General features: G+C 45.7%; 1 protein-coding gene and 1 pseudogene across 1 annotated transcript in view; one reads left to right on the top strand and one right to left on the bottom strand.

The window, feature by feature from the left end:
• The first annotated feature begins 11,876 nt into the window (after window positions 1-11,876).
• Window positions 11,877-11,993, top strand: LOC120101356 (small nucleolar RNA SNORA17; annotated as a pseudogene).
• Window positions 11,994-16,057: 4,064 nt separating this feature from the next.
• The window catches only part of Frem2 (FRAS1 related extracellular matrix 2), a 137,992-nt gene continuing 129,180 nt past the window's right edge, over window positions 16,058-24,869 (bottom strand). The window contains exons 18-24 of the mRNA NM_001245978.1: window positions 24,666-24,770; window positions 23,229-23,356; window positions 23,007-23,141; window positions 21,925-22,051; window positions 20,758-20,945; window positions 20,426-20,572; window positions 16,058-16,652 (exon numbers count right to left, since the gene is read on the bottom strand). Of these exons, the coding sequence (NP_001232907.1) occupies window positions 16,143-16,652; window positions 20,426-20,572; window positions 20,758-20,945; window positions 21,925-22,051; window positions 23,007-23,141; window positions 23,229-23,356; window positions 24,666-24,770 (1,340 nt within the window). The 3' untranslated portion in view covers window positions 16,058-16,142. The remainder of the gene's footprint in view (window positions 16,653-20,425; window positions 20,573-20,757; window positions 20,946-21,924; window positions 22,052-23,006; window positions 23,142-23,228; window positions 23,357-24,665; window positions 24,771-24,869) is intronic.

The raw sequence follows: 24,869 nt of genomic DNA on the forward strand, positions 1-24,869 counted from the left end.
CCTCCTCTCTGTAACTTAGAAGGAAGTTCAACCTGAATACTTCATGACTTCCCTTGCAGTCTGTAAGGTAGGATGGCCAAGCTCCCATCAGCTCTGCCTAAGAACATCAGTAAGAGGCCTGATAATTGGGCAGCACCCCAGAGGCAGGACCTCAAGCATCGTAGGCAGGCTCGCCCTGGAGTCAGCACAGCCAGGAGCGAGACCACTGGCTCATTGGTGGCTGAGTTCTCAGCTCCTCCTCCTAAGACTTTGCCATCCTTGGTTGTCTCTGGGGTGACTTGCGACACGTCTTCCACAGTTTAAAGTCTGCATAAAGGACAGACTTTTAAAATGTATTTAAAATATATTCTAAGACATCGCTTGCTTTAAAATGTTAGTATCTTACTGCTCCGAGGCAGAGGCTTAAGAAAGCAAGACAAAGATTTTGGGGGTCAGGAGGTCATTATGTGTGTTACCTCCAACGCTGACAGGAAGCCTAGGTGAGGAAACTTGAGATTATCAAGCTGATCGAGGGTTATCAAGCTGATGCAGTGAATCACAGCTGCTAATTGTACGGCCAGGACAAACCCAGGTCTGTCTGAGAAGCCTGTGCACTGACGTCTGGAACACTTGGTGAGGTCTGTAAGGAGATCATATGATTTCTTAGGGAGGTTATAGGGTGGACTCTTTCCGTTGACTAATCGGTGTTATATCAAGATTCTGCGTGTGAAAGCTTTCTCTTTAGACCCTGTCTTATGTATCCCAGGTGGGCCTTGAATTCCCCATATCACTGAGGATGGCCTTGAACTTAAGATTCTCCTGCCTCTGCCTCCCAAGTGCTGGGACCACTCTACCTAGTTAATGTAATTCCTGGAATCAAACCCAGGGCTTTCTGCTTGCTAGGCAAGCTCTCTGCCAACGGAGCCGTTTCCTCAGCTCCAGGTTTGTACATGAAACCTTCAGGATAGTCAATTCCCAATTTGACCTATGAGCTTAGAAAAGACAGCCTCCCCAAATGTACCGGACACTTGGGTCAAGTGTCTTCTGATCAACGCCTTTTCTTCTGGAAACAGACCTTGCTTGATGATGCCACTGAGCTATGGGGAATCCGAGTGGCCCGGGTGGAGATCAAAGATGTCCGGATTCCGGTGCAGCTGCAGAGGTCCATGGCGGCTGAGGCTGAGGCTACCCGGGAAGCCAGAGCCAAGGTAAGAAATGCTCTTAGCATGGAGGGGAACAAGAGTGGATCTGAGGGAAGAATAGAATGCCAATTACTGTTCCAAAAGAGATTCCGTTCACAGACTTATCTTTTCGGAGAAAATCCCTAAAAGGTAGTGAGCGGTTTATGTACCCCGAGGAAGCTTGATAGTAGGTCAAGACTCTGTTTGCTGTGCCTGGAGTCATCAGCAACTCTGATGAACTGTGGCCACACAGCAGGTCTTCTGGAGAGTTTGACTAAAGAAAGCACTTTAAATTCCCGTGAAGCAGAACCCAGAGCCATCCGGGAGCCACCATCATTACAAACTGACATTTCAGAAATAGCCAACCTGGTGCTTACGTCTTAAGCATTGTTATTTGAGTGTGGTAACTGTTACCAAATTCAAATGAATGAGTAAATACAAGGCAGGTTGGGATTCGAACGTGCAAAACTCAGTTTGGCCCTGCATGTCCTAGAATCTGCCGTCCCCTTTGTTTCTGTGTAAATTGACCGAAGTTCAAGAGATTGGAAATCTCCAGGCATTACTCATAGGAATCCCCCTGTGGCTAAGGAAGCTTTCTCTCTGCTCATTCCTTAGTCCTAGCTTCTCTGTCTACTGAGTACCAGCAGCTGCTGGGTAGGGACTCCTGGGGCCCACAGAAAGCTCCCAGATGGGTCAGTTGAGCCCCAGCCAGAGTTCCTCTTAAGTTATCTCAGAATTTATAAGAACAGTCAGTAGACAGGGTCCCAGGGAGGGTTACTGGGCTGGGGCTCATTACTGCTATGATCAAAGTCGGAGAGAATAGAATCGATTCTGGCATCATTAGAATGAGATTAGCTCAGCAACAGAATGAAATGAGTCAGAGGGATGGCTCAACCGGGAAGAGCATTCGCCATACAAACCTGAACACCTGGGATGGAGCCCTGTAATCCACGGTACGAATGTTCCGTGATGTGCCTGCAGTCCACACACTAATAATAATAATAATAAATATTTAACCAAATAAAATATGTCATCTTGTAAAAACAACAACATAAAACAGTTCAAGGAGAATCTGAATTTTGGATTCCTCCAAAAATGAATATAAATAGACAATGAAACCCCAAAGGGCCTCAAGTCCATTCCCAGGTTAGGTGGTCAAGTCTTCATCTGCTCAAATGACACTGCATTTATCTGTTTGAAAATCAAATTCGATGACTAATAATTTGCAAAATATTTATCCCTAGTGTCCTAGTCTACTTCTCTGTGGGCGTGATAAAGACCACAACCAGAACCAACCCGAGGCCACGGAGAAGCGCTGCTTACTGGCTCCCTCCTCATGGCTTGCTCAGGTTGCTTCCTTATACAATCAGGACGTCTGCCCAGTGATAGCACTGCCCACAGAGGCCTGGCCCCTCCCGTGTCAATCATTAATAAAAAAAAAAAAAAACAACCCCACAGACTTGGCAATTTAATGGAGGCATTCCCTCAAATAGACAAAACAAACAAACCAAAAACCAAAAACCCCAGCTACAGACAGCACAGCTCACTCGCTTTGTGAAGCATTTAGAATTTTCTCAAATCCTCTGGGATGTGAAAACCTTGTCTTTGCTAAGAAAATGAGCAGGGATAAACACAGGCGACAAGTTGGGAACACGCGCCCAGAAAGAGAAAGCTGCAGATACCGAGCAGTTGTCAACTCTTGTTTCTCTCATTCTAGGTCCTTGCAGCTGAGGGAGAAATGAACGCTTCTAAGTCTCTGAAGTCGGCTTCCATGGTGCTGGCTGAGTCCCCCATCGCCCTCCAGCTGCGGTACCTGCAGACCTTGACCACGGTGGCCACGGAGAAGAATTCCACCATTGTGTTTCCCCTGCCGATGAACATACTCGAGGGCATTGGTGGCATCAGCTATGACAACAATAAGAAGGTCACTGCTAAAGCCTGAGGTCTTCCAAGTCAACGCCTGCTGCTTAGAAAGGCCTTTCTGTACCATGGAGAAGTCAGCCATTAGAGGACACACACACACACACACACACACACACACACACACACACACACACACACACACACCATGCAAGCTACAGTAACTCCACAGCTATCAAAATTCCCAGAGAGAGACATAGAAGCTACACAAACAACAACAACAACAAAAACCAAAATTTAGAGTCGTGCACTACATTTACTTTAAAGGCATAACCAACATTCATATGCAATTAGTTAGTGGTTGTCCCTGACCGTCAGCAGGGACTCTCTCAGGAGGGTCGGAGACTCTAGGTGACCATGATAAGAACTTTAGAATGTAGGCTGCGTTGGAGAAGGAGCCTAGGTCATTCATAAAGGAAGGCAGATCCTGCTTTTATGCTATGCACTTGATTCGCTGTTCCAGCAAAATGAGCTGCTCTAGTAACTCTAGGAAGAAATCCCCTCAAGACTGAAAATTAGGACCCACACGGATGTAGAAAACAAGAAAGAGCTGCAGCGTGACAGCAACACAGGGCAAAGGTACCAGCCCAGGCCCAGCTCTCTGGACACCAGTATGTCCTGTTAAAATGTTGGCCATTCTCAGTCCCCTCACACATTTGTCAGGGCCAGAGGCACAGCGGGGGCAGAAGACCACAGGCTAATTTGCTTACTGGTAACACCTTCGAAGTCACTGGGGAGGTCGTTCTGTGAATTGCATGTTTTCACTCTGCAAGTCCCAAGAGCCATAGTGATTAAGAACTGTTTGTAATTTTTCCCCAGCTCGAACAACTTGTCGCAAATAATAATAACAATAAAAAAGTCATAGAAAGTGAACATGATTTTAAAATTGCTTCAGTAGAGTTTATTTCATCGCCAAGGGATGACTTTCTTTTGGGATAAGTTTTGAAAGATTAGATATATTCTATTTTATTTTACGTTTCCATGTATTTGGTTTTGGCGCTTACTTTGTCACTCTGGCTGGCTTGGAGCTGGCTACATGGACGAGGTCTTTAATCCCAGCACCCCAGAGGCAGAGTCAGGAGGATCTCTGTGAGTTGAAAGTTCCAGGGCAACCAGAGCTACATAGTGAGATCCTGTCTTAAAACAAACCAAGACAAGACAACTTCCTGCAGCTTCAAGTGTCTCTGCCTCATAAAATTAATGGTGATTATTTCTTTATACATTGTATAACTTTTGCTTTTACTAAAGGCTGACTAAACGAAGACCCCCTGAAGAGAATTAGGTGCACTTGACTATAAAGAGTCTGAAGGGTTGGGGATTTAGCTCAGTGGTAGAGTGCTTGCCTAGCAAGCGGAAGGCCCTGGGTTTGGTCCCCAGCTCCGAAAAAAAGAAAACAGAAAAACAAAACAAAACAAAACAAAACAAAAAAAAAAAAACAAAACCAAAAAAGAGTCTGAAGAAAAATCTTGGAGTGTAGACTGCCAAGGACGGAAACTGTAACTAACCTCTCTTAGCTGTGAAGCAGGACTTCTTTGCATCAGTATTCAAGAGGGTATTCAGTATTCTTTGCATCATGTGATTCAATTGTCTTACCAACTATCATATGATATTGGGGTGCTAGGTTCTAGGTCCCCAAAGAATTGAGCAGAGGCACACAGATGCATCAGGAGTAAGACTGTGTTGTTGAGAAAATAATCTTGGTGCTAGAGCACTTGCCTAGCATGTATGTGGCCAGTATGGGAGTGGCCACATACACTGTGTGTAGGCTTAGTGGTCAGTATGGGAGTGGGGGTGCACACAAACACAAGCAAGATGAGAGAGTGGATGTGCATTTCTCACTCTAGGGGAATAGCCAAGAGCCACCCCCATTAGGGTTACAAGGTAAGAAACAAACAAGTACACAAGATCCACAAAAAGCCAATGTTGTGTGAAATTTGAGTCTTTCTGACTCTCGGGTAGCAAGCTGTACGCTCACACAAGAAAACCCTGTGTGGTGAAATGTGAGCTCAACTTCTGTGAGTTTGGCTTGCATCCCCCTGCCTCGCGCTGCCCCGCCCCCAGCTCCCTGCTGACTCACCTTGGCTTAACCCTTGCTGCCCAGCATAGCCCCAAAGCCAGGGCAAGGGGCCCATGGGTAGGCACAACCATTAAGACAGCTGTGTCTGCAGGGGGACAGAGAAACAGTTGGCAGACAAATTGTGCAACAGTTTTCATCCTGTAGTTGTTAGATTTCTCCTGGCTATTTCCAAATACCTGACAACCAGATCATAAGGAAGAAAGAAGGGGTTTAGATTTGACTGCTTAAAGTCAGGCAGTGGGGCCCTGAATATGGTCTCAACAGGTTCTCCCTCCCCTTTGTGAGGTATTTCAGTCAATATCATCCCCATGGGGTCCTGGGAGCCTTTAGCTTTCCTGGTGTCTTGGACCCAGTTCCCCATCCCCCCCACTGCTACATACCTCTGTTCATTGTCCCCACCCTCTGTACATCTCCCCCATCTCCTCCCACACCTGATTCTGCCCCTCTTCCTCCCACCCCTTCCTCCCAAAGTCCCTCCCACCCTCTATTCCCTTGATCTTTTTGTTCCCCCTTCTAAGTAGGACTGAAGCATCTACTCTTTGGTCTTCCTTCCTCTTGAGCTTCATGTTGTTTATCAGTTGTATTGTGGGTATTCTAAGCTCTGGGCCCACCCACCCATCTCCAAAATTCTAACCTAGAATTGCTCCTGTCTAAAGGAGATACAGGGACCAAGAGTGGAACAGAGACTGAAGGAAAGGCCATCCAGAGACTGCCACATCTGAAGATCCATCACATATGCAGACACCAAACCCAGACACTATTGCTGATGCCAAGAAGTGCTTGCCGAGAGGAGCCTGATACAGCTGTCTCCTGAGAGGCTCTTCGAGGTCCTGACCAATACAGATGCAGATGCTGGAAGCCAAATATAGGACTGATGACAGGGACCCCAATGGAGGAGTTAGAGGAAGGACTGAAGTGGCTGAAGGGGCCTTATCTGGCATCAATGGGAGGGGAAGCCCTTGGTCCTGTGAAGGCTTGATACTCCAGTGTAGGGGAATGCTAGGGTGGTGAGGCAGGAGGGAGTGGGTAGGTGGCCAAGTGGGGGAGCACCCTCATAGAAGCAGGGTGAGGGGGATGGGCTAGGGGGTTTGCAGAGGGGAAACTGGGAAAGGGGATACCATTTGAAGTGTAAATAAATAAAATAGCCAATTTTTTTAAAAATTAAAAAAAAAAGTCAGGCTATGGGAACAAAAGCCTGCATCTGGGAAGCAGAGGGATGAACCCCTAGCTAATGGAGTAATTCTTCCCACATTTGGGGTGGCTCTCCTGTTCTCAGAGAAAATCTGTTCTCTAGGAAAAACCCTCATTGACGTATTCAGCAGTGTGGCATGTGCTCTAGGTGTTTTTAAGTCCAGTGAAGTCGAAGGTGAAGATCACCCATTGTTGCGGATTTGGTCTAATGCTGTTTGTATTATGTTAATTTTGCCCCTCAAATAGCACGCAAATTCAAATGTCCACATGTTGGATGCTGAGGGATCCTGCCTCCAGTTGGTTTTGATTGGTAAATAAAGTTGCGGGCAGCCAATGGCTGGGCAGGGAGACGGAGGCCCGACTTTAGGATTCCTAGGCAAGGGACTGAGGAAGGGGCAGGAAGAAAGATAGCCACCATGCCAGGGAAGGAAGAGAGGCACCAGGTCGCAGAAATGCAGAACACAGAGAGATAGTCATCATAGGCGCTGAGGAATGCAGCTGAGGGGGCTGCGGCTCTGGGTCTGGGGCAGCAGAAATGGAATATATAGGTTTTAGTAAGTAATAACTCTGGAATATGGGAGGAGTGTACATCAGCCACGTGGAGGTTAGGAAGTGGCCCAAAAGATAAAGGCTGTGTGTGTGTGTGCGCGTGCGTGCGTGCGTGCGTGCGTGCGTGTGTGCGTGTGTGTGTCTTTCATTTGGGAATCCAGTACACTGGGATGGGTAGCAAGGCCAGTAACCTTAATTGGGTTCAGCTATAACCCATCCTAAGGTCTAAGGAAAGGCTGGGCAAATAGTTTAACCTCTTCTTTTTGTACATGCTCTCTTAAATTATTCCTTCCGGGGTAATGACCCTGGATACGCCTCTGTCCCCCTCAACTTCCTGTTTAATCTTCCACTGTTTAAAAGTTTTGTTTTGTTTGTCTGTTTCTCCTTTGCAGCTTGCCATGTTTACGTTGTGAGTGTCACCTTATGCTGAAATACACTTTGAGTTGTCAGAAGCGGGAAATATCTTCAAAGACTACCGGCAAGCTTCTGATGGGACAGTATGACTTAGTTGAAGGGAGGCAGGGCCGGCACATGCGCATTTCACCCTCCTGCCCCCATTCCGTTTCTTCTCTTGTCAGGTGTGTCTTGTCTTGGCTTGGGTTTTTTCCTAAACGTGGCAGTCTTTGGAGTGACTGTTAAGTTCATGGCAGGAGGATCACATTTCCCACTGTGTGTATGCTTGGTGGTTCTGGGTTCATGCCTCTCTCTGGTCCTCACCCCATTACTTCCTGAAGGCCAGGCGTTCCCTTTAGCAATGTGGAAATTTCCCACTGCAAAGACCGGTTGCTATTCTTTCTTTCTGGAAGCCCTGATCGACCTGAGCGTTTCCGTTGCAGACTATATCCTTTCTGATGCCACACGGTCATTTTTGTCTGTCATCTTTCCAATGTTGAACGTCTTTGGACAAAGCAGTAAATTCTTTTTCTTCTATTTCGCCCTCTTTCTCATGTTGCTCCCTCTTCTTGGGATTGCGCTATGGTATCTGAAGAAGAATATGTTTGTGATTCTTTTTATTATTAAGTAGTGGTGACGTCATGGTATAAAAAAGAACCTAAGCCAATTGATACCAAGTAAATTGTGGTCCCCTTTGGGGATTCTTGGTCTTATTAATAAAATAAATTTAAAGTGGAGGATAATTTTACTAGAGTTTGCAAGAAAAACCCCAGAGCAGGCAAACTGTAAACTTCAGAGAAGGGGAATGGAGAAACCCTTGCTATCTAAGTTGTCATGGGAGTTAGACAAAGAGCAGGAAGGTGCTCACCTGGTAGAGAGGGCGGCTCTAGAAAGTAAGGAAGCCAGAAATGTTGGCGGAAAGCTAAAGAGAGGAAGACATGCTTAGAAAAGAAACAGAAGGAGAAATAAGTTGCGTTTTCCTAAATACCTTAAAAAGTGGGCAGAACCAATGGAGAAGTTAGAGAATGGCCTGAAGGAGCTGAAGGGGTCTGCAACCCCATATGAAGAACAACAATATCAACCAACAAGACCCATCAGAGCTCCTAGGGACTAGACTACCATCCCAAGAGAACACAGGGATGGACCTATGGCTCCATCTGCATATGTAGCAGAGGATGACCTTGCTGGGCATCAATGGGAGGAGAGGCACTTGCTCCTGTCAAGACTGGATGCCCCAGTATAGGGGGAAAGCCAGGGTGAGGAGACGGGAGGGAGTGGGTGGGTAGGGGAGCACCTTCATAGAAGCAGGGAATGGAGGGTGGAGGGTGGAAGGAGGTGCTGGTGCTGGCGCTGGTGTGGGATAGGGGGTTTCTGGAGGGGAAACCAGGAAAGGGGATAACATTTGAAATGTAAATAAAAAAATCTAATAAAAGAAAAACAATTTTAAAAAATGTGGGCCAACCAATGACTCTTACTTATGTGACCCATAAGCATCTGCACTGGGAGGCCTTGGGGAAGTGGGTTCTGGGAAGGAAAACTAGTGTCAGATTAAAGGACTTTTCACACATCTCTTGAGCAATGCTCATGGTGAACTTACCTTCCCTGGGTAATCAGTCCCTTAGCCAAGAGATTGGCCCTACACAACTGGAACGTTAAGCTCAGACCAGAAATTCTCTTCTCTTGGCTAAGAGCTTTATCTGCCCTAGCAGAATTATCACTGATTTATGTGAAGTCTGGATAAGGATGACCAGTCTACCTTAGTAGTAAAGACCAGCAGGGTGGATTCATCCTCATCAGATTTCCTAATCATAACTGGGTCTAAACCTGCTCCTAGCAACAAAGGAGCAGTGAGTGCAAACTTGTTTCGTTGAAATGTATGTTGCCAGAATAGACTTTCTGCCATAGCTTCTCATTTACAGCTGGTGGACAAGCACCAGGACTGGGAGTATATCCTCCTGAGACATGAAACATGTTTCCTATCTGTATCAGAAAGACAGTGGACCTGATTTACCCACCAAGGGGCATGTGGGAGCTCGGCTGCAGAACCAGAGCGCTATCCTTAAAGCCTCCATCAGGAGATTATCACTTTAGTACAAACGAAAACCACAAACACAGTGTAATAAACTGGTACACACATATCTGAACACACATATTTATTAGGACTTTTATTTATATCAAACAATGATATAATTCAATGGAAAACGTGTGTGGTTATATCACAAATGGATTTAGGAATGAATGATGCCAAACTACTTGTGTAATTATATGTCTAAGAATTAATCTTTAATATCCAGCAAATTATGCAGTATCTTAGCAAACACACAAAGCAATGAGGCCCCGTTAGCCTCTGAAGCATCCCACAGGAGCAGGAAAGGCTGTGAAGTTCTGCAGATAATTCCATGAAACAGATGTGCCACTCAGCACTGGATAAATATGTGTGTGCTAGTGTATTGAAAGGCATCTCCTTAATACAATCATAAAATCCGCATTCCTTGTCCAGGATAAAGTTGTTGTTGTTTTTATTTAATACAACAATGGGCTTAAAAAAAACCACCCTGTCAGAAACTTAAACTCCAATCACAGGGAAGGACTGCTCTGCACTATTTGTGGTAATGTGATCTTCCTTACACGGCTTGTCTTTTATCCAAATCCAAGATCAACTTTGTATGTTGTAAGTCATTTTTATTATATGCTATTTTAGTTAGTTGAAAATTTACTCTCTCTCCTCCCTCTCCCTCCCTCCCTCTTATCTGTCTGTCTATCTATCTATCTATCTATCTATCTATCTATCTATCTATCTATCTATCTATCTACTTATCTATCTATCTAGTTCTGGTTCTCTCTCTCTTAAGGCACAGTACTGACACTGTGGGGAGTGTGGAGCATGGAGAAAATAAATCCCTGTAGAACTTGGGCTGTTGAAGCAGTCACACAGTCAGAGCAGGCACCATCTGGCTAAAAGCAGACAAGCACTGGGCATGTGATGTTTTGAACTCTACAAACTCAGTGCTGTTGATATTCTAGCATTCTCTTGGCTGCTGACCTCATTGCAAAAGATTCTATTATTCTAATGTATTTTAAAAATGTGGTCTTTGGCTTTTATTCTTAGTGAAGGCCTTAGGGCCTTTTAAATACTGCATTGACAGAGTTTAGCTTATCCTGAGACAATAAAGGGAGGGGCACACGGCCCTCCTATTCATTGAGTAAGATCCTTTTCTTTGGCAGGAGTTTTTTGTTTTTCCTTTCATGATAACCTTTAATGCCACATCCAGGAAGGTTCCAGCATTCTCACAGGGAGGCATCAAGATGGATGAGAGGGCTCACTACCTGCTGAAATGGTCAAGGTTTCACAAGGAAATGAAGGGTGATGCTGGAAGCATCCAGTCCACTGTGGTGATAAAGAGGAACAGGGGAGGCAGGGAGAGAGGGGTCAGGGGAGGTGAGGAGGGGAAGGAGAGGTATGTCAGTGCTGGGATAGTTTCTTGTTGGTGTTTAACAAAGCAAAACCCCGGGCAAACACATAAATGAAAAGAAATTGACTGCACTCCACGACAGGAAACCCGGAGAGAGCCCAGCTCTTCAGCAGCAGGGATTCGAGAGTGCGCATCATTTCACCCACTTTTGTTAGGGGATAGGTTCTCTTGCTCTCTGACTCCTGTGTGATCTTTTGGTGGAAAAGGGGAAGAAAACATGCCCTACTTTAGATGACTTATCAAAGTGGAAGTAGCCACTCAACCCCGAAAACCTCCTCCCTTGATAGGAAAGGGGTGACACGGTTGGGTGGCCATGAACTGATGCCCCTGTCCTGAAATGTCTGTCATTACTGTGCAGTCTTAGGATCAATTCTAGGAAAATGACTCAAGAAAATATACTGACCTTTACCAAATACCAGAGACCCAACAATGAGTTTTCATAAATGACCTTTGTGCTCATCTTGAAAATCACCCATGCTATTTCCATGTGATCTATGCATGTAACACATTCTCTATCCAGAGTTGAGATTCCTTTTCATATGTGTGCCTGCCTATGTGAGTTTTGCAACAGCAGCAGTTTTCTTCCGAGTTATACACAGGGGAGTGCTGGTAAGCAAGTAGGCATTCGTGTCCCATTCATTCCTAGTAACTTGGTGAAAACTCTTGCACTCTTTTTCTCTTGGATGCTGTCATGATTAGAAAGAGGAAGGACTGCAGAAAGATTCTCATGTGGCTGTATTCAAGGTCATACAGTAATAAGGATTTCCAATTTGTAAAGCATTTGCAGCATGACAAATATTCTCTCTCCTTTTCCCCCTATCAAGTGACTGAACTGGTTTCCATATCAACATTAAATACATATTTTCTTTTCTTTTTTTAAAAAGTTTATTTATTTATTTCATGTATATGAGTACACTGTCACTATCTTCAGACACACCAGAAGAGGGCATCAGATCTCATTACAGATGGTTGTGAGCCACCATGTGGTTGCTGGGATTTGAACTCAGGACCTCTGGAAGAGCAGTCAGTGCTCGTAACTGCTGAGTCATCTCTTAAGCCCCAAAATACGTATTTTTCAAAACATACTTTCCAGCTCTCTAAAGTCAAACTATGGTTGTTCCTAGCACTGTGGGTGTGGCTTCTGTGTCACAAGTATGTCAGTAGGTGGCAGAGAGGAGGGTGGTAGAGCTGGCCCTGGGGTCATGATAGTAGGAGAGCTATCAACTCACCTGCTATAGCACTGGGGAGAGCAGGCTTTGCACCTCTTCTGGGCAGCACACTAGAGCTGGCCCTGGATGTGGGGGTTGCAGGTGAGTTGGCCCTGAGGGTGTGAGAGTAGGAGAGCTGGTGGGCTGACCAGCTCAAATGCCTCTCAGGTCCAGATCCAGGGCATGAATTGGTCCACCCCAACATCTACCCCATAGATGAACTGTTGGAACACATGAAGGGTCTGGCCCTACAGATCCAAAAGTACAGGATCTCCATGACACAGGGCAACAACAGGATATGCAAGAGGAGACCCAGGGAGGTTCTGGTATTAGTGTAGCAGAAGCCAGAGGCCTCATGCCAGCCAAATGACTCCTTGCAATGACCATGTGCGAGCAAAGAAATGTAAACAGAAGGGTACACCACGAAGCACACTGTGACATACTACATACTACAGCTTCCACAGGAGATGTTTTCCTTTGTTGGGGGAGAGGTTGCAAGAATGGAGGATGGGTATGAGATGAGGGGGAGACCGGGGCACATGTTGTGAAATTCATAAACAAATAAAAAGTTTAAAAAATGCAAACTATGACTCTGTATTTAATTCACAGATTGCCACTTCTATGATCTTCCTCCCAGAAATAATTGGATTCCCAGCACTGACATGTAAGAAAAGGCTGTTTGATTTGGTTTTGAGACAGAGCTATTCTATATTGCTCTGGCTGAGCTGGGATGCACTGTGCAGACCCACCTACCTCTGCCTCCCCAGTCCTGGCATTAAGATTAAGGGCATGCACCACCACACCCAGCCATTTTTATATTAAATTTTTTTTAATTTTATTTTTGAGGCAGCATCTGTCCACACAGCCCTGGCTGTCCTAGAACTCACTATGGAGAATTGGCTGGCCTTAACCTTGTGAGGATCCATTCGCCTCTGGCTCCTGAATCTGACACTGAGGGTGTGAGCCACCACACCTGGCTCTGTGTGTGTTTAGATGTCAACTTCGAAACTGCTGTGGTGGGGAAGGATTTAAGGTAGGGTGGCTTGACAGAGCCTTTTGCTGCTCATAGGAGCTTCCTTGATTCTGAGGGTACAGAGTCCTTAGAAATGCCAGGCTGAGGGTGGAGGGCAGCAGTCTCCGTCCTGGTCTTTGCTTAAATGGGGTTTGCTATTATCGTTGAGGTTAAACAGAATGGAGTCTAATGCTGATGTTCTAAGAAGTTTCACCACGGGACACGGACACACACACACCCCTGTTTGCTTTCAAGAAGAGACTCTGTTCACCTCCCTCCAAAGACAGAGCCTTATGTGATTACAGCTGCCCGAGGGCAGGGTGAGTGGTCTGATGTCTAACCGTCAGTCAGAATGGATGATCAACAGGGCAGTGCTGGTGCAGGCCTGTGACCCTCCCTACCAGGGAGACTGAGGCAGGAAGACTGCAAGTTCAAGGCCAGCCATAGTGAAAGAGTAAGTTCACAGCCAGTCTGGGCAACTTTTTAGAGTGCCTCAAGTCAAAACGTTAAGAAAGGGTTGTTCCATAGGTCAGAGGTGGTGCTCCTGGACATGTGGGAGTCGTAGGTGCCACCCCCAGTACTGAACATTGTTACTGCGTAAATTTCCCGGTATAGCCATCATTCCAGCCCCATTACTCATGTGTTTTAAAGTTTTCTTGCTTGTTTGTTTAGGAGAGCCACTGACAGTAACATTTATTTTTGCTTTTAGGTTTTACTATGTAATATCAGCCGAGTGCTGTTCTGTATCAGGAGGTTTGAAGGAAATCGGGAACTTTAACTGACTTCCTATTCTTAATGGGAGATCCCTTCGTGTACTTGTTCTCAAAATATCGGATGATTAAAAAAAAAAATCCAAAATACTGAAAACAAGGACTTACTTTATTAAAAAAAACTTTTTTTCTTATTGAAAAGACTTTTAAAACAATTACTGTATTTTAAGCCACATATTTAGTAAATGGATGACTTTAAAATTATGAAAAAAAATACCAGTAAAAGAAAAGGAGGGAGAAGAGGTGGGGAGAAAGAACACTGATATTTCCTATTGGGGAGGATAGGCATATATTTTGTACATATTATACTATCTAACTTACAGACAATAGCCTCAACAGATCAATTATAGCTGAGTGAAATTTGGCATAGAAGCTGCCTGGCTACAACACACGATGACGTCGTGCCATCCCTCACTGTATTCACTTCCTAACCTGAAGGCCACAGGTAGTCAGGCTCGGAAGCTGTCAACTAGAAACAGAAAGCCAGTTAAGAACAATTGCTCTGTCCTCAGAAGATAAACTGAAAGTTCAGAGGTGAAAGTTCCCTATACTGCTGGCATCGTGGTAATTCCCCAACGCTGAGGTAGCCAAACATGGAGCTAAGCGTCTGCTGGAGGTAAAACAAAGAAAGGATAATAATGAATCGCTCGATCTGATAAATGCACCCCTGGGCTGACAATGCTTTCTGTCCCTGGGAGTCCTGGGTGGGAGGGGGTAGCTTTGTGCTGTAGATAGGACTCTTAAGCTTCCCAATGGAAGGATGCTACAGCCATCTCATCTCTCGAAAGACACTGGACGGGAAGGGAAGCAGGCATCAGACACTTCTTCAGGACCAGTGCGGCTTCCCTTTCTCAGCTGAGAGATGGTTTGTACTCATAGGCACCCACTGATAGACAGGCGTGACCTGAGATGAAGAGTGCTTCCAAGTATCTCCATTCTACCAGGAAAGCCCAGCTTGGCCAGGGTGTGGCTGGAGTGCGAGGGGCTCCATGCAGCACTGCAGGGTTAGGTGAAGGCATTCATTTTGGTGTGAAATGTATTTCCTGGGTTTTGGGAAAATGACCATTACTCTGCTGAAGCGCTCCTCTTCTTAACAGAATTTCTACTGTAGGGCAAAAGACACTCTTCTTTAGAGATAGGCAATGCAAGGGAAGCTTTTACACAGTGAACAGTCAAAGTGACAAACCACAGATAAGGTTCCAGAGGGGAACCTGATAGGACTGGCATTGCACTGGGGAGGCCAGACGGAGATGATCTCTTCCTGGATCACCGAAGAGAATGATTGATAGCTCTGGCCTCTCCCAAGACAATGTCTGGAGGGACCTGTACAGAGACTCCCATGATTCAGAGCAGATTTTAACCTAATGCGATTTCCTGTGGCTGATATAAGCTCCGGATGTTGTTGTGTGGCCGTTACTCTAAGACTAATCTCACTTGCCAGCTGTTCTAGAAAGCAGGCCTAAGGGACGTTCTGCTTGTACAAAGCACGCTAATAAATACCACTCACAACCCTCACTATTGGTAAAGGTGTTTCTCATCCTTTCTGGGTTCAATACTGCAAACATCTAGGCTCAGTTCTTGAGAACGTCGTCCTGTGGCGAATGTAACTGTACGACGTCTCTTCATCGGCATGTCTACAACTCCCTCGCTCCACACCAAGGCTGGGTACCAGTGAGGCCAATTGACGAAAGCCTGGCTGCTAATTCATACCAAAGACACCAGTCTCTCAAAAGTCATCTCCAGAATTAATATATTCTTTGGTTTAAGTTCATGTTAAATAAGCAAGTGAGGCAAAGGACGTCTGAAGGAAATGAGAAGCAGTTCAGACCCAAACAAGGTTCCCTGTTCCCTAGTCATTCCCTCTGTGTTTTCCCAGCAGTAAGAGGTGAGCCAGCTCTGGTCATGACTTCACGCTGTCTTCACGGATTAGAAAACTTGTCATTACAGTGTGTTTTTCTCGCTTCAGGAGTACCAATTCGAAGCTTTCAGTAATACAAAAACTGAACAAATGATAACAGCACCTTTGGAGTTCACACTAACACAACAGAGTGATGGCCGGCTCCTCTCAGACGTCCCAGAGAGACCTTGAACACCTTTGAGCACCTCTGAGTAGCTTCATCTCCCCCCATACCTAAAACAAGAAGCACCTCCCCTGGCGGCCCACCAAGACTCTAAATAAGCATCCTGGATGCCTTTTGGGTGGCAGGAAAGATGTGGCCCGAATTTGTCCTTTGATGAATGTAGGACGCAACAGAGTTCAAATCAAAATCTTTTAACACAGCCAGGGGCTCTTAGCACCTTTGTCACAGAAAGTTCTCGGTTCTCTGCCGCTGCCCCCAAGCAGTCGGGGTTCCTGCCCCGTCCTCTGAGGCACTCGAAGAGAAGGTCATCACACCTCTGAGCTGTCATTGTAGTGGCTCTGCGGGGACATCATGGGCTCAGTGCTCCCAGAGCCCTTTGGAGCATCCTTGCCCTTGATACTCCGGTTCCTGCACATGACTGCCACGGCCACAGCCAAGCAGACAGCAAGCAAACCCACCGAGATGCCTCCCAGGACAGTGACAAGGCTCATTTCAGAGCTGGGACTATTGAGCTCCCAGGGCAGGATGCCGTCAGGAGGAATTCTTCCATGGGGGACCTGCCTCTTGCCACGGCGGTCCAGGGAGATGTGTTGGATATTTGTTCCTCGATTGTTCTCGGCACCGATTTCCCCTGCGAGTGAGGGCGTGCTCCTGACTGCTCTCTTCTTCCAGCTCTTGGTAGTTGCCTGGGGCGGTCCGTGCTGCACCACAGAGTGATACTGGTACTCCAGGCTCCTCTTGCCGATGCCTCGATGGGAGGTGCCCTTTGACCTCACCGTATAGATTGTGTGTATGTACCATTCTCGGCCCAAGGCAACCTAGGAAACACAACCCCAGATTTAGGGAGTTAAATTCAGTGTGCACCCAACTCAGGATTATCTGCAGAAGAAATTAGTGACAGAGGTCACAGCAAATGACCATTGTGTCTGTGAACCAATCCACACCACACTCTTCTGTGACCGGTCCGTATAGCGCCAACTCCATAAAACACCCTGTGTAACTCCTCCTCCGTTTCACTTTGCGGTCTCGGGGCTCAATCTCTATGCTAGACAAGTGCTGTATCATTGGCATATGCCCTCAGTGCACTGTACCACTCTTAGGTGACCATATGTTGTGTGTAGTTTTAAATAAAACCCATGCCGAAACTGGCTGTTCGCTGGCATCTGCAGTCTTGCCTACCCCCTTGGCCAGCTCTGTGTGGCTGTCTTGCCCCTGGTTATCTCAGCTAGCTTGCTAAGCTAACCAAACCAGTTTAACCTGAAATGGCTGGAGCTGCCGCTCACATTTCTCAGGCCATCCCTCCCCTGTGGCTGGCCTGCAGACTGCCAGCTACCGCTCACACAGCTCCCCTTAGCTCCGTGAAATGAAAAGACTAGAGACTTACCAGCCAGATTTATAATAGTAAACCTCCAACCCCAAAATGCGCGTGCAAAGAACACATAACCCAGTTGATGGGAATACAAGCTGCAGGCCTAGATTAGGCAGATACACCCTACGCTACTCTGTCTATGAAGTCCCTGGCTACGTGCAGCTCCTCCAGACCACGTGGGGCTGCTCCACCTTCAACATCTTCTTTCTCCATCTTCGGCCCCCTCTGTCTTTCATCTCATCTTCTACTTCTTTCTTCTCTTCCTTCTCTGAAACTTCTAGCTCCGCCTTTTCCTTCTACTGTCCAATCACAGACTCTAGCCTTATCTGACCAATTAAGATTTCACCTCACATCACCTGAGTACATGAGGGCACCCCTCTTTTTTTTTTAAGATTTATTTATTTATTATATATAAGTACACTGTTGCTGTCTTCAGACACACCAGAAGAAGGCATCTGATCCCACTATAGATGGTTGTGAACCACCATGTGGTTGCTGGGATTTGAACTCAGGACCTCTGGAAGAGCAGTCAGTGCTCTTAACCGCTGAGCCATCTCTCCAGCCCGAGGGCACCCCTCTTGAGGGAGCAGAAAATATAAGCATTCATGGACTGTGTTTGCTGTCACAGCGGTTTTGATCTCTCTGTCTTTCCAATTTAAAGAGTAAGTTGATGGGACCACACAGTTGGATGTTTTGCTGTCTTTTTTAGTCAGTGCTAAAGGCAAAACCACAGCTCAAACCTTCCCAGCCTTAGCCTATTTGCATGAAAAACCACAGGGAATGGGAAATCAGGTTTTTGTCTGTTTCTTTTGTGGGACGGAGTCTCATGCAGCCTTGAGGGGAACTAGAAGTGTTCACTGTGTAGACCAGGTTGACCAGGAACTCATGGAGATCTGCTAGCTTCTGCCTCCCGAGTGCCGGGATAAAAGGCACATGCACACACACACACACACACACACACACACACACACACACACACACACACACACACACACACATGGTGAGATGTTTTGAGAGTTCAGAATAAAAATGACAGAATATTTTTTCGGAAAGAATTCAGAGGAAGAAGTAGGCTTCCTCAGGGTCCTTCCTTGGAGACAGCTCAGTTGGTAAAGTGTTTACCTTGCAAACATGAGGTTCTGAGTTTGAGTCCCAGAACCTAAGCAAAAAAGCTGGGCATGGGGCCCTCATTCATAGTCCTAGTACTAGGAACACTTAAGTTATTGGACCCTTCTTGGCACTTACTCCCGAGACAGCCATGCCTTCTTGATGAGCTCCAGGGCAGTCAAGGGCTTGTCTCAAAAATAAGGTGGACAGTTCCTGAGAATAGAACCCAGTGTCTCTGACCTCCACTTGATGTGCACATATTATGTACATGTGCATACCCTGTAATATGGGCATGTGTTTCTCCCTCCCCCCCCCTCTCTCTCTCTCTCACACACACACACACACACACACATACCTCCACACACAAAACTGCATACACAGTTTTTCCTGAAGTTGAGTTAAAAAGAATACATTTCCTCCATATAAATCCTGAAGAGTAGAGCAGAGACTGAAGGAAAGATCATCCAGAGAGTGCCCCACCTGGGGATCCATCCCATAAGCAGCCACCAAACACAGTCACTATTATTGATGTCAAGAAGTGCCTGAGACAGGAGCCGTTATGGGTGTCTCCTGAGAGGCTCTGACAGATCCTTACTGATACAGATGAGGATGGTTGCAGCTAACCATTGGACTCTACAAGGAAACCCCAATGGAGGAGTTAGAGAAAAGACAGAAGGAGCTGAAGGGGCATAGGAAGAACAACAATATCAACCAACCAGACCCCACCAGAGCTCCCAGGGACTAAACCACCAACCAAAGAGTACACATGGAGGGATCCGTGACTCCAGCCACATACATGGCAAAGGAAGGCATTGTCTAGCATCGATGAGAGGAAAAGCCCTTGGTCCTGTGAAAGCTTGTTTCCCCAATGTAGGGAATGCCAGAGTGTTGAGGTTGGAGTGGGTGGGTGGGAATGGGAGCATGCTCATAGAAGAAGAGGGTATGGAAGGGGGGCGGAATGAGGATAACATTTGAAATATAAATACATAAAACATCCAAGAAAACAAAATTATTAAAAAAGTCCTGTTTGAGTAATTCTTGATAAATACCCTAAAGAATACACTTGCACTCCAATGTATCAAGACAATTGACTCACTTTCCCACCCTGCACCCTGTGCTATCACCACCTGCATGTCTCTACTGTCTCTATAACTTCTGTTTCCGGGTCAGGATTTTTGGTCTTGCTCTATGTAATCCTCAAGAATGGAGATTTATTTCCTGCTCATGATGACTTTTCGGAGTCTATCAATTCATGTAAGACCTTACTCCAAAAAGATGTACCATAAAAACGCAGGAAGGAAGCTTTGAATAAGAAAAGTCAACTGCCCAACTGTCAGACGTCTGTTGTAAGCTGAATAAGAATCTTTCTTACATATTCTTTAGAAAACAATTGCCAGGCAAGGGTGGCCCACACCTTTAATTCTAGCACTTGAGAGGCAAAGGCAGGCGGATCTCTGTGAGTTTGAGGCCAGCTTGGTCTACAGTGTGAGCTCCAGGACAGCCAGTGCTATACAGAGAAACCCTGTCCTGAAAAACCAAAACACGATTTTTTTTCAATTTTCACTTTATATGTATTGGCATATTTTGACTGCATGTGTCACATGCAAGAGGAGGACAGAAGAGGGCATTGGATTATCTGGAGCTGGAGTTATAGATGGTTGTGAGCCATGTTAGGAACTTAATCCAGGTCTTCTGAAAGACCAGCCAGTGCTCTTAACCACTGAGCCATCTCTCCGGCCATCACTAAACAGTCTTACATTAATACATTAATAAGACAATAATAAGTTCCATCCTTCCCACTTACTATCTGCGTGCCTGTTCTTTGTTATCATTTTTAAAGATTTATTTATTTTATGTATGTAAATACAGTGTCACTCTCTTCAGAAACACCAGAAGAGGGCATCAGATCTCATTACAGATGGTTGCGAGCCACCATGTGGTTGCTGGGATTTGAACTCAGGACCTCTGGAAGAGCAGTCAGTGCTCTTAACCCCTGAGACATCTCTCCAGCCCATGCATGCTTGTTCTTATTTTCATTTTTTTCTGTGATGTGCCTGAGACAGAAGTGTTAAGCACTCACCTATAGTTATGTAGCTACTGCGTGTCTAGACCTACCTGAAAGAGTGGCGTTGAGTCTACTTTAAAACCATCTGATCCAGGCTGATTCACTAAGAGAGCTGCTTCAGGGTCATCCACCGCCAGTTTGGCGTTAAACAGGACATCTCCAAAGCTTGTGGCTTGTGTCTCTGGCTGAGCCTTATCCTTGAAGCAAGAAGGAAGGTGATTATGTCTGTAGACAGTGCCAAGTTTGCAAGAACTGAAAGTTTTACTTAGGCAAGTAAAAATCATCATAAAATGTCACTATGTAATTTAAGTAAAAATGATAGTGTTTTAAAATATAAGATAAGAAGGCTTATCCTTGACACTCTTTGCACCAACACACTTACCACAATTTTGAATCTATGTAAGAGTGAAGGAGAATCAGCCAGGCAGCCATATTCTGCATTTGCCGGGCTGTACTTGGGCACGTAGCCATCATCCCCCGTGCATAAGAACACCTTCTCAATGCTGCAGTAAAAGGAGTCACCAAGGTTCTGGACAGGATCCACCATGACACGACCATAAATCACGTCCCCTAAAACAGAGGCGGCAGTGTAACTCTGTTAAAGGTGATGACACCATGAACCATTAACGACAGCAACACAGATTATTTCTTTTGCTTCCTAACCTGTCACTGAATACTGAAGGTGTCTGTGTTTGTCTCAGGATACGGCTGAACCCCAGGGACTCAGACAAGGGTACCCCGTTGACTAAGCACAGAGAACCAAAGCATTATGGGGCCGCAGTAATTTCAAGGTCTGACTTATAATTTGATATAGTAGCATCCATTTGCAGTTTAGATGAGTTAGTTGGTAAGATGTTAGCGAATACAAACTAACACTAAAGAAGAAAGTATCAATAACATGCCTAATTGGGTTCATTGCTTTCGAATGTGGGTTTAAGGAAGCCCCTGGCATTGCACCTTATCTCTCCACAGCTAGGACTACAGCCCTCTGGTACACTGTGTATTTTGCTAGGAGCTAAGCATACAGCACCTAGCAAGGGAGGCACATTCTTCTCCTGAGGTGAAGAGCATCATAACATAGAGGACAACAGAGCATCACACATACACAGGACCACAGGACATTAGACATACAAGACAACGGAACATCACAGATGCACAGGACCACAGAACATCACAGACACACAGGACCACAGGGCCTCACAGACACACAGGACCACAGGGCCTCACAGACACACAGGACCACAGACACATAGGACCACAGGGCCTCACAGACACACAGGACCACAGGGCCTCACAGACACACAGGACCATAGGGCCTCACAGACACACAGGACCACAGGGCCTCACAGACACACAGGACCACAGGGCCTCACAGACACACAGGACCACAGGGCCTCACAGACACACAGGACCACAGGGCCTCACAGACACACAGGACCACAGGGCCTCACAGACACACAGGACCACAGGGCCTCACAGACACACAGGACCACAGAACATCACAGATGCACAGGACCACAGAACCATTCTCTCATCTAATGAGTCTTACCTTCTGCAAAGGCAACATCGCTCTCCTGCCCAAATCCCATGGACCCATCAGACAACCAGAGACTCTTCTTAGACAGCAGATACATGTGGGTGTTCAGGCTGAACTCAGCTGCCACGGGGTCGCTGACCTAAACCAAAGGGGAAATGGGGTTTTTGGTTTGTTTTGGTTTGTTTTTGTTTTTTATGTTATCAGTGGGTCTGAGGTATATAAGCGCGCGCGCACACACACACACACACACACACACACACACACACACACTGATCACAGGTACATCATCACCTCACACTGCCATGCAGAACCCTGCCTTGCATTTTCACTGTCCACCTAAAGTAACTTACGGGACTATCATTCTGATTATGCTTTTGAGAAACGACTGGTGACGTTAAATCATTTTTCCTTCTTGAGTGGGAGTAACCAGTGCCACATGTGCTCATATCTAGGGTTGATTGTGGCACAACGCAAAGTATTTTTAAGTACTATGGCTGGCATGAGGCTAACAGTTTAAGTTCTTGGACCAAGACTGGCATTCGAATTCCACAAATCCCTAAGGCCAGAAACGTATTAAGAGGTGAGTTCTCATATTCGTTAAGGACGGAGAAGAAGAAGTGTAGAATTCTACAGAAAATCGTCCCATCTCTAAGCCAGCAAATTATACAGGAGTGAAAGTGAGATCAGATAACAGCTGAATGGTTCATACGTGAACTGAGGCTACGGTCTTATGTTGGAAATAACAGTTACAAGAGGACCCCTTTTTCCTTTGCTCTCTCTTGGTTCCTTCCTGGACAACCTCCTTTTCTCTCAGTACTCGAGAATTAAAGGACATCTACTTTTGAAGGTGCATGTATTGTTTTTTAAAGATTTATTTATTTTGTGTATAGGATTGCTCTGTTTTCGTGCACAGAAGAAGAGGGAATTAGATTCCACTACAGATGGTTTGTCAGCTACCAAGTGGTTGCTAGGAGTTGAGCTCAGGACTTCTGAAGAGCAGCCAGTGCTCTTAACTGCTGAGCTCCATGTATCGACTAAAGAAAATGACGGCTTTGACAAAGTGGATTCTATTCTGATTGCTCTGTGAGGCGTACCTGTTGGAATCGAATGTCAAGGTCAAAGGTGACAGGCTCTCTGGGGTTGCAGGTGACCGGCAAACGGTACTCCTGGTTGGATGGGGTGGTGCAAGGCACCAGCTTTACTGTGTAGGTGCCCGAGTAGTCACGAACCTTTGAGGAGAGAGAAGGCATTTTTTTTCACTCTGAAATGTGTATTGTTATCTGATGGCAGCAGAAAAAGTCCTTGGTCACACTTACTGCAAAGTCTGAGATGAAACTCCACTGCTGGACTGGCTGATTGTAGGTTGGTTCACTCCGTATAAGGCGGAGGGAAAATGTGAGGCCCGGATGGTCAGCTGACACAATCAATGAGCTGGTGAAGGAAGCTGGAAGAATACCAAAAGGCACAACGGTCTGGAGTTTAAACTGAAACAATCCACAACAGCACAGTTTTCAAAATACCAGATCACCTAGTATTTATTAATTTCTTACAAGTCTTCAAGGGTGGTGTATATATCCCTATTTCAAAGATGAAAAAAAATCTGGGCAAATAGTCACTATGGGACTTTCCCAAGAACACCTGCATAGGCTGCGTGACTTTGGATTCCTAATTCGCTATCTTTTCTGATCTATGTAATTTAGCCAAAAGGTAGGTGCTCGAGGCTTCATCCAGGGAGTCTGTCGCAGGGTCGCCAGGGTGGAGTGAATGCTGGAATACACATCAAAGCCACGGGCTGAATTTAAAATGTTCCACTAGGAAAGACACTTTACAAATGAACTCTAATTCTAATTAGATAGCCTGCAACTGGGTGAGAAACAGATCCAGTTCATTAGAGACCTGGGCACTTAGAGGAGACTCGGAAGTCCAGGAAATCCTTGCTCCCCAGAACTCATCATTTTAATGCGGCTGTGTGATCCTTTTAGGTTCTGTGTTTCTTACAGCTTAATCTGCTTTTTTAAAAAAAAGTACAATGAGCCTTCTTTTCTTCTCAAACATTTGGCTCTGCTTTCTCCTTTCTGAGAGCTTGCACCCAGAAAAGGACGGCTGTGAAGACAGTGAACTCTTCCCCTCGCTACCCAACAAGCCAAGAAACCAAATGGGCAATGTGGAAAGTCAAAAGAAAAAGAATAAATTATTTCTAATGAAATAGCCTTGGTAACACCAACAAATACGAGTTTATTGACAGGCATCTTATTAATATTCAAAGCACAGGCTGTTACTGCTTATCCTATCTCTACCAATAGCAGTTAACAAGGCTGAAGCTCGAATATGAAAGCAAACTGCCTCTCTGTCTCCATTAAAGTTTCTCACAGACCTAGAAAAAATGGAGCAGAAAATCTCTGGCAAATGAATCAATTGAAATGAGGTTTCTGTGTCATAGACCTGGAGCACAGGAAAGGACTGTTCTTCTATGCCTTTTAGGAAGGAAAGTTCTTATTACAATGCCCCCAGTCTGGTTTTCTTTTACATGTATCCAGGGATGGTACATTTCTCTGAATGATTGTATAGTGATGGTTTCCCATAGGGTAGGAGATAGGGAAGCAATGACCAAGCATTCAGGACATAATTACACATGTGGAGCTCGTGTGGAACGAAGACCTTTTTGGCTAGCTGGGAAACTTGTTGAGACCTGTGTGGAGATGAAAATGGAAGTGCTGTCATGTGGGAGGTGGCTGCCCAATGATGAGGCTTACCAGGATGGGACAGCACAAACAAGCCGTGGAACTGAGCTTCTGTCTTGAAGTTCACAGCCAGGCGTCCCTCCTCACCAATGCGCATGCTGGTTGGATAGAGAGAGCCTATGGGAGAAGAACAGGAGGATAAAGATGTAGGGGCCAGAGACCCTCATCCGTAGTTTTTCTTCTCATGTATTTGGCCTAATGCCCAGATTCTTAACA

The sequence above is a fragment of the Rattus norvegicus genome, chromosome 2 (assembly GCF_036323735.1).
Source record: "Rattus norvegicus strain BN/NHsdMcwi chromosome 2, GRCr8, whole genome shotgun sequence".
Lineage (NCBI taxonomy): Eukaryota > Metazoa > Chordata > Mammalia > Rodentia > Muridae > Rattus > Rattus norvegicus.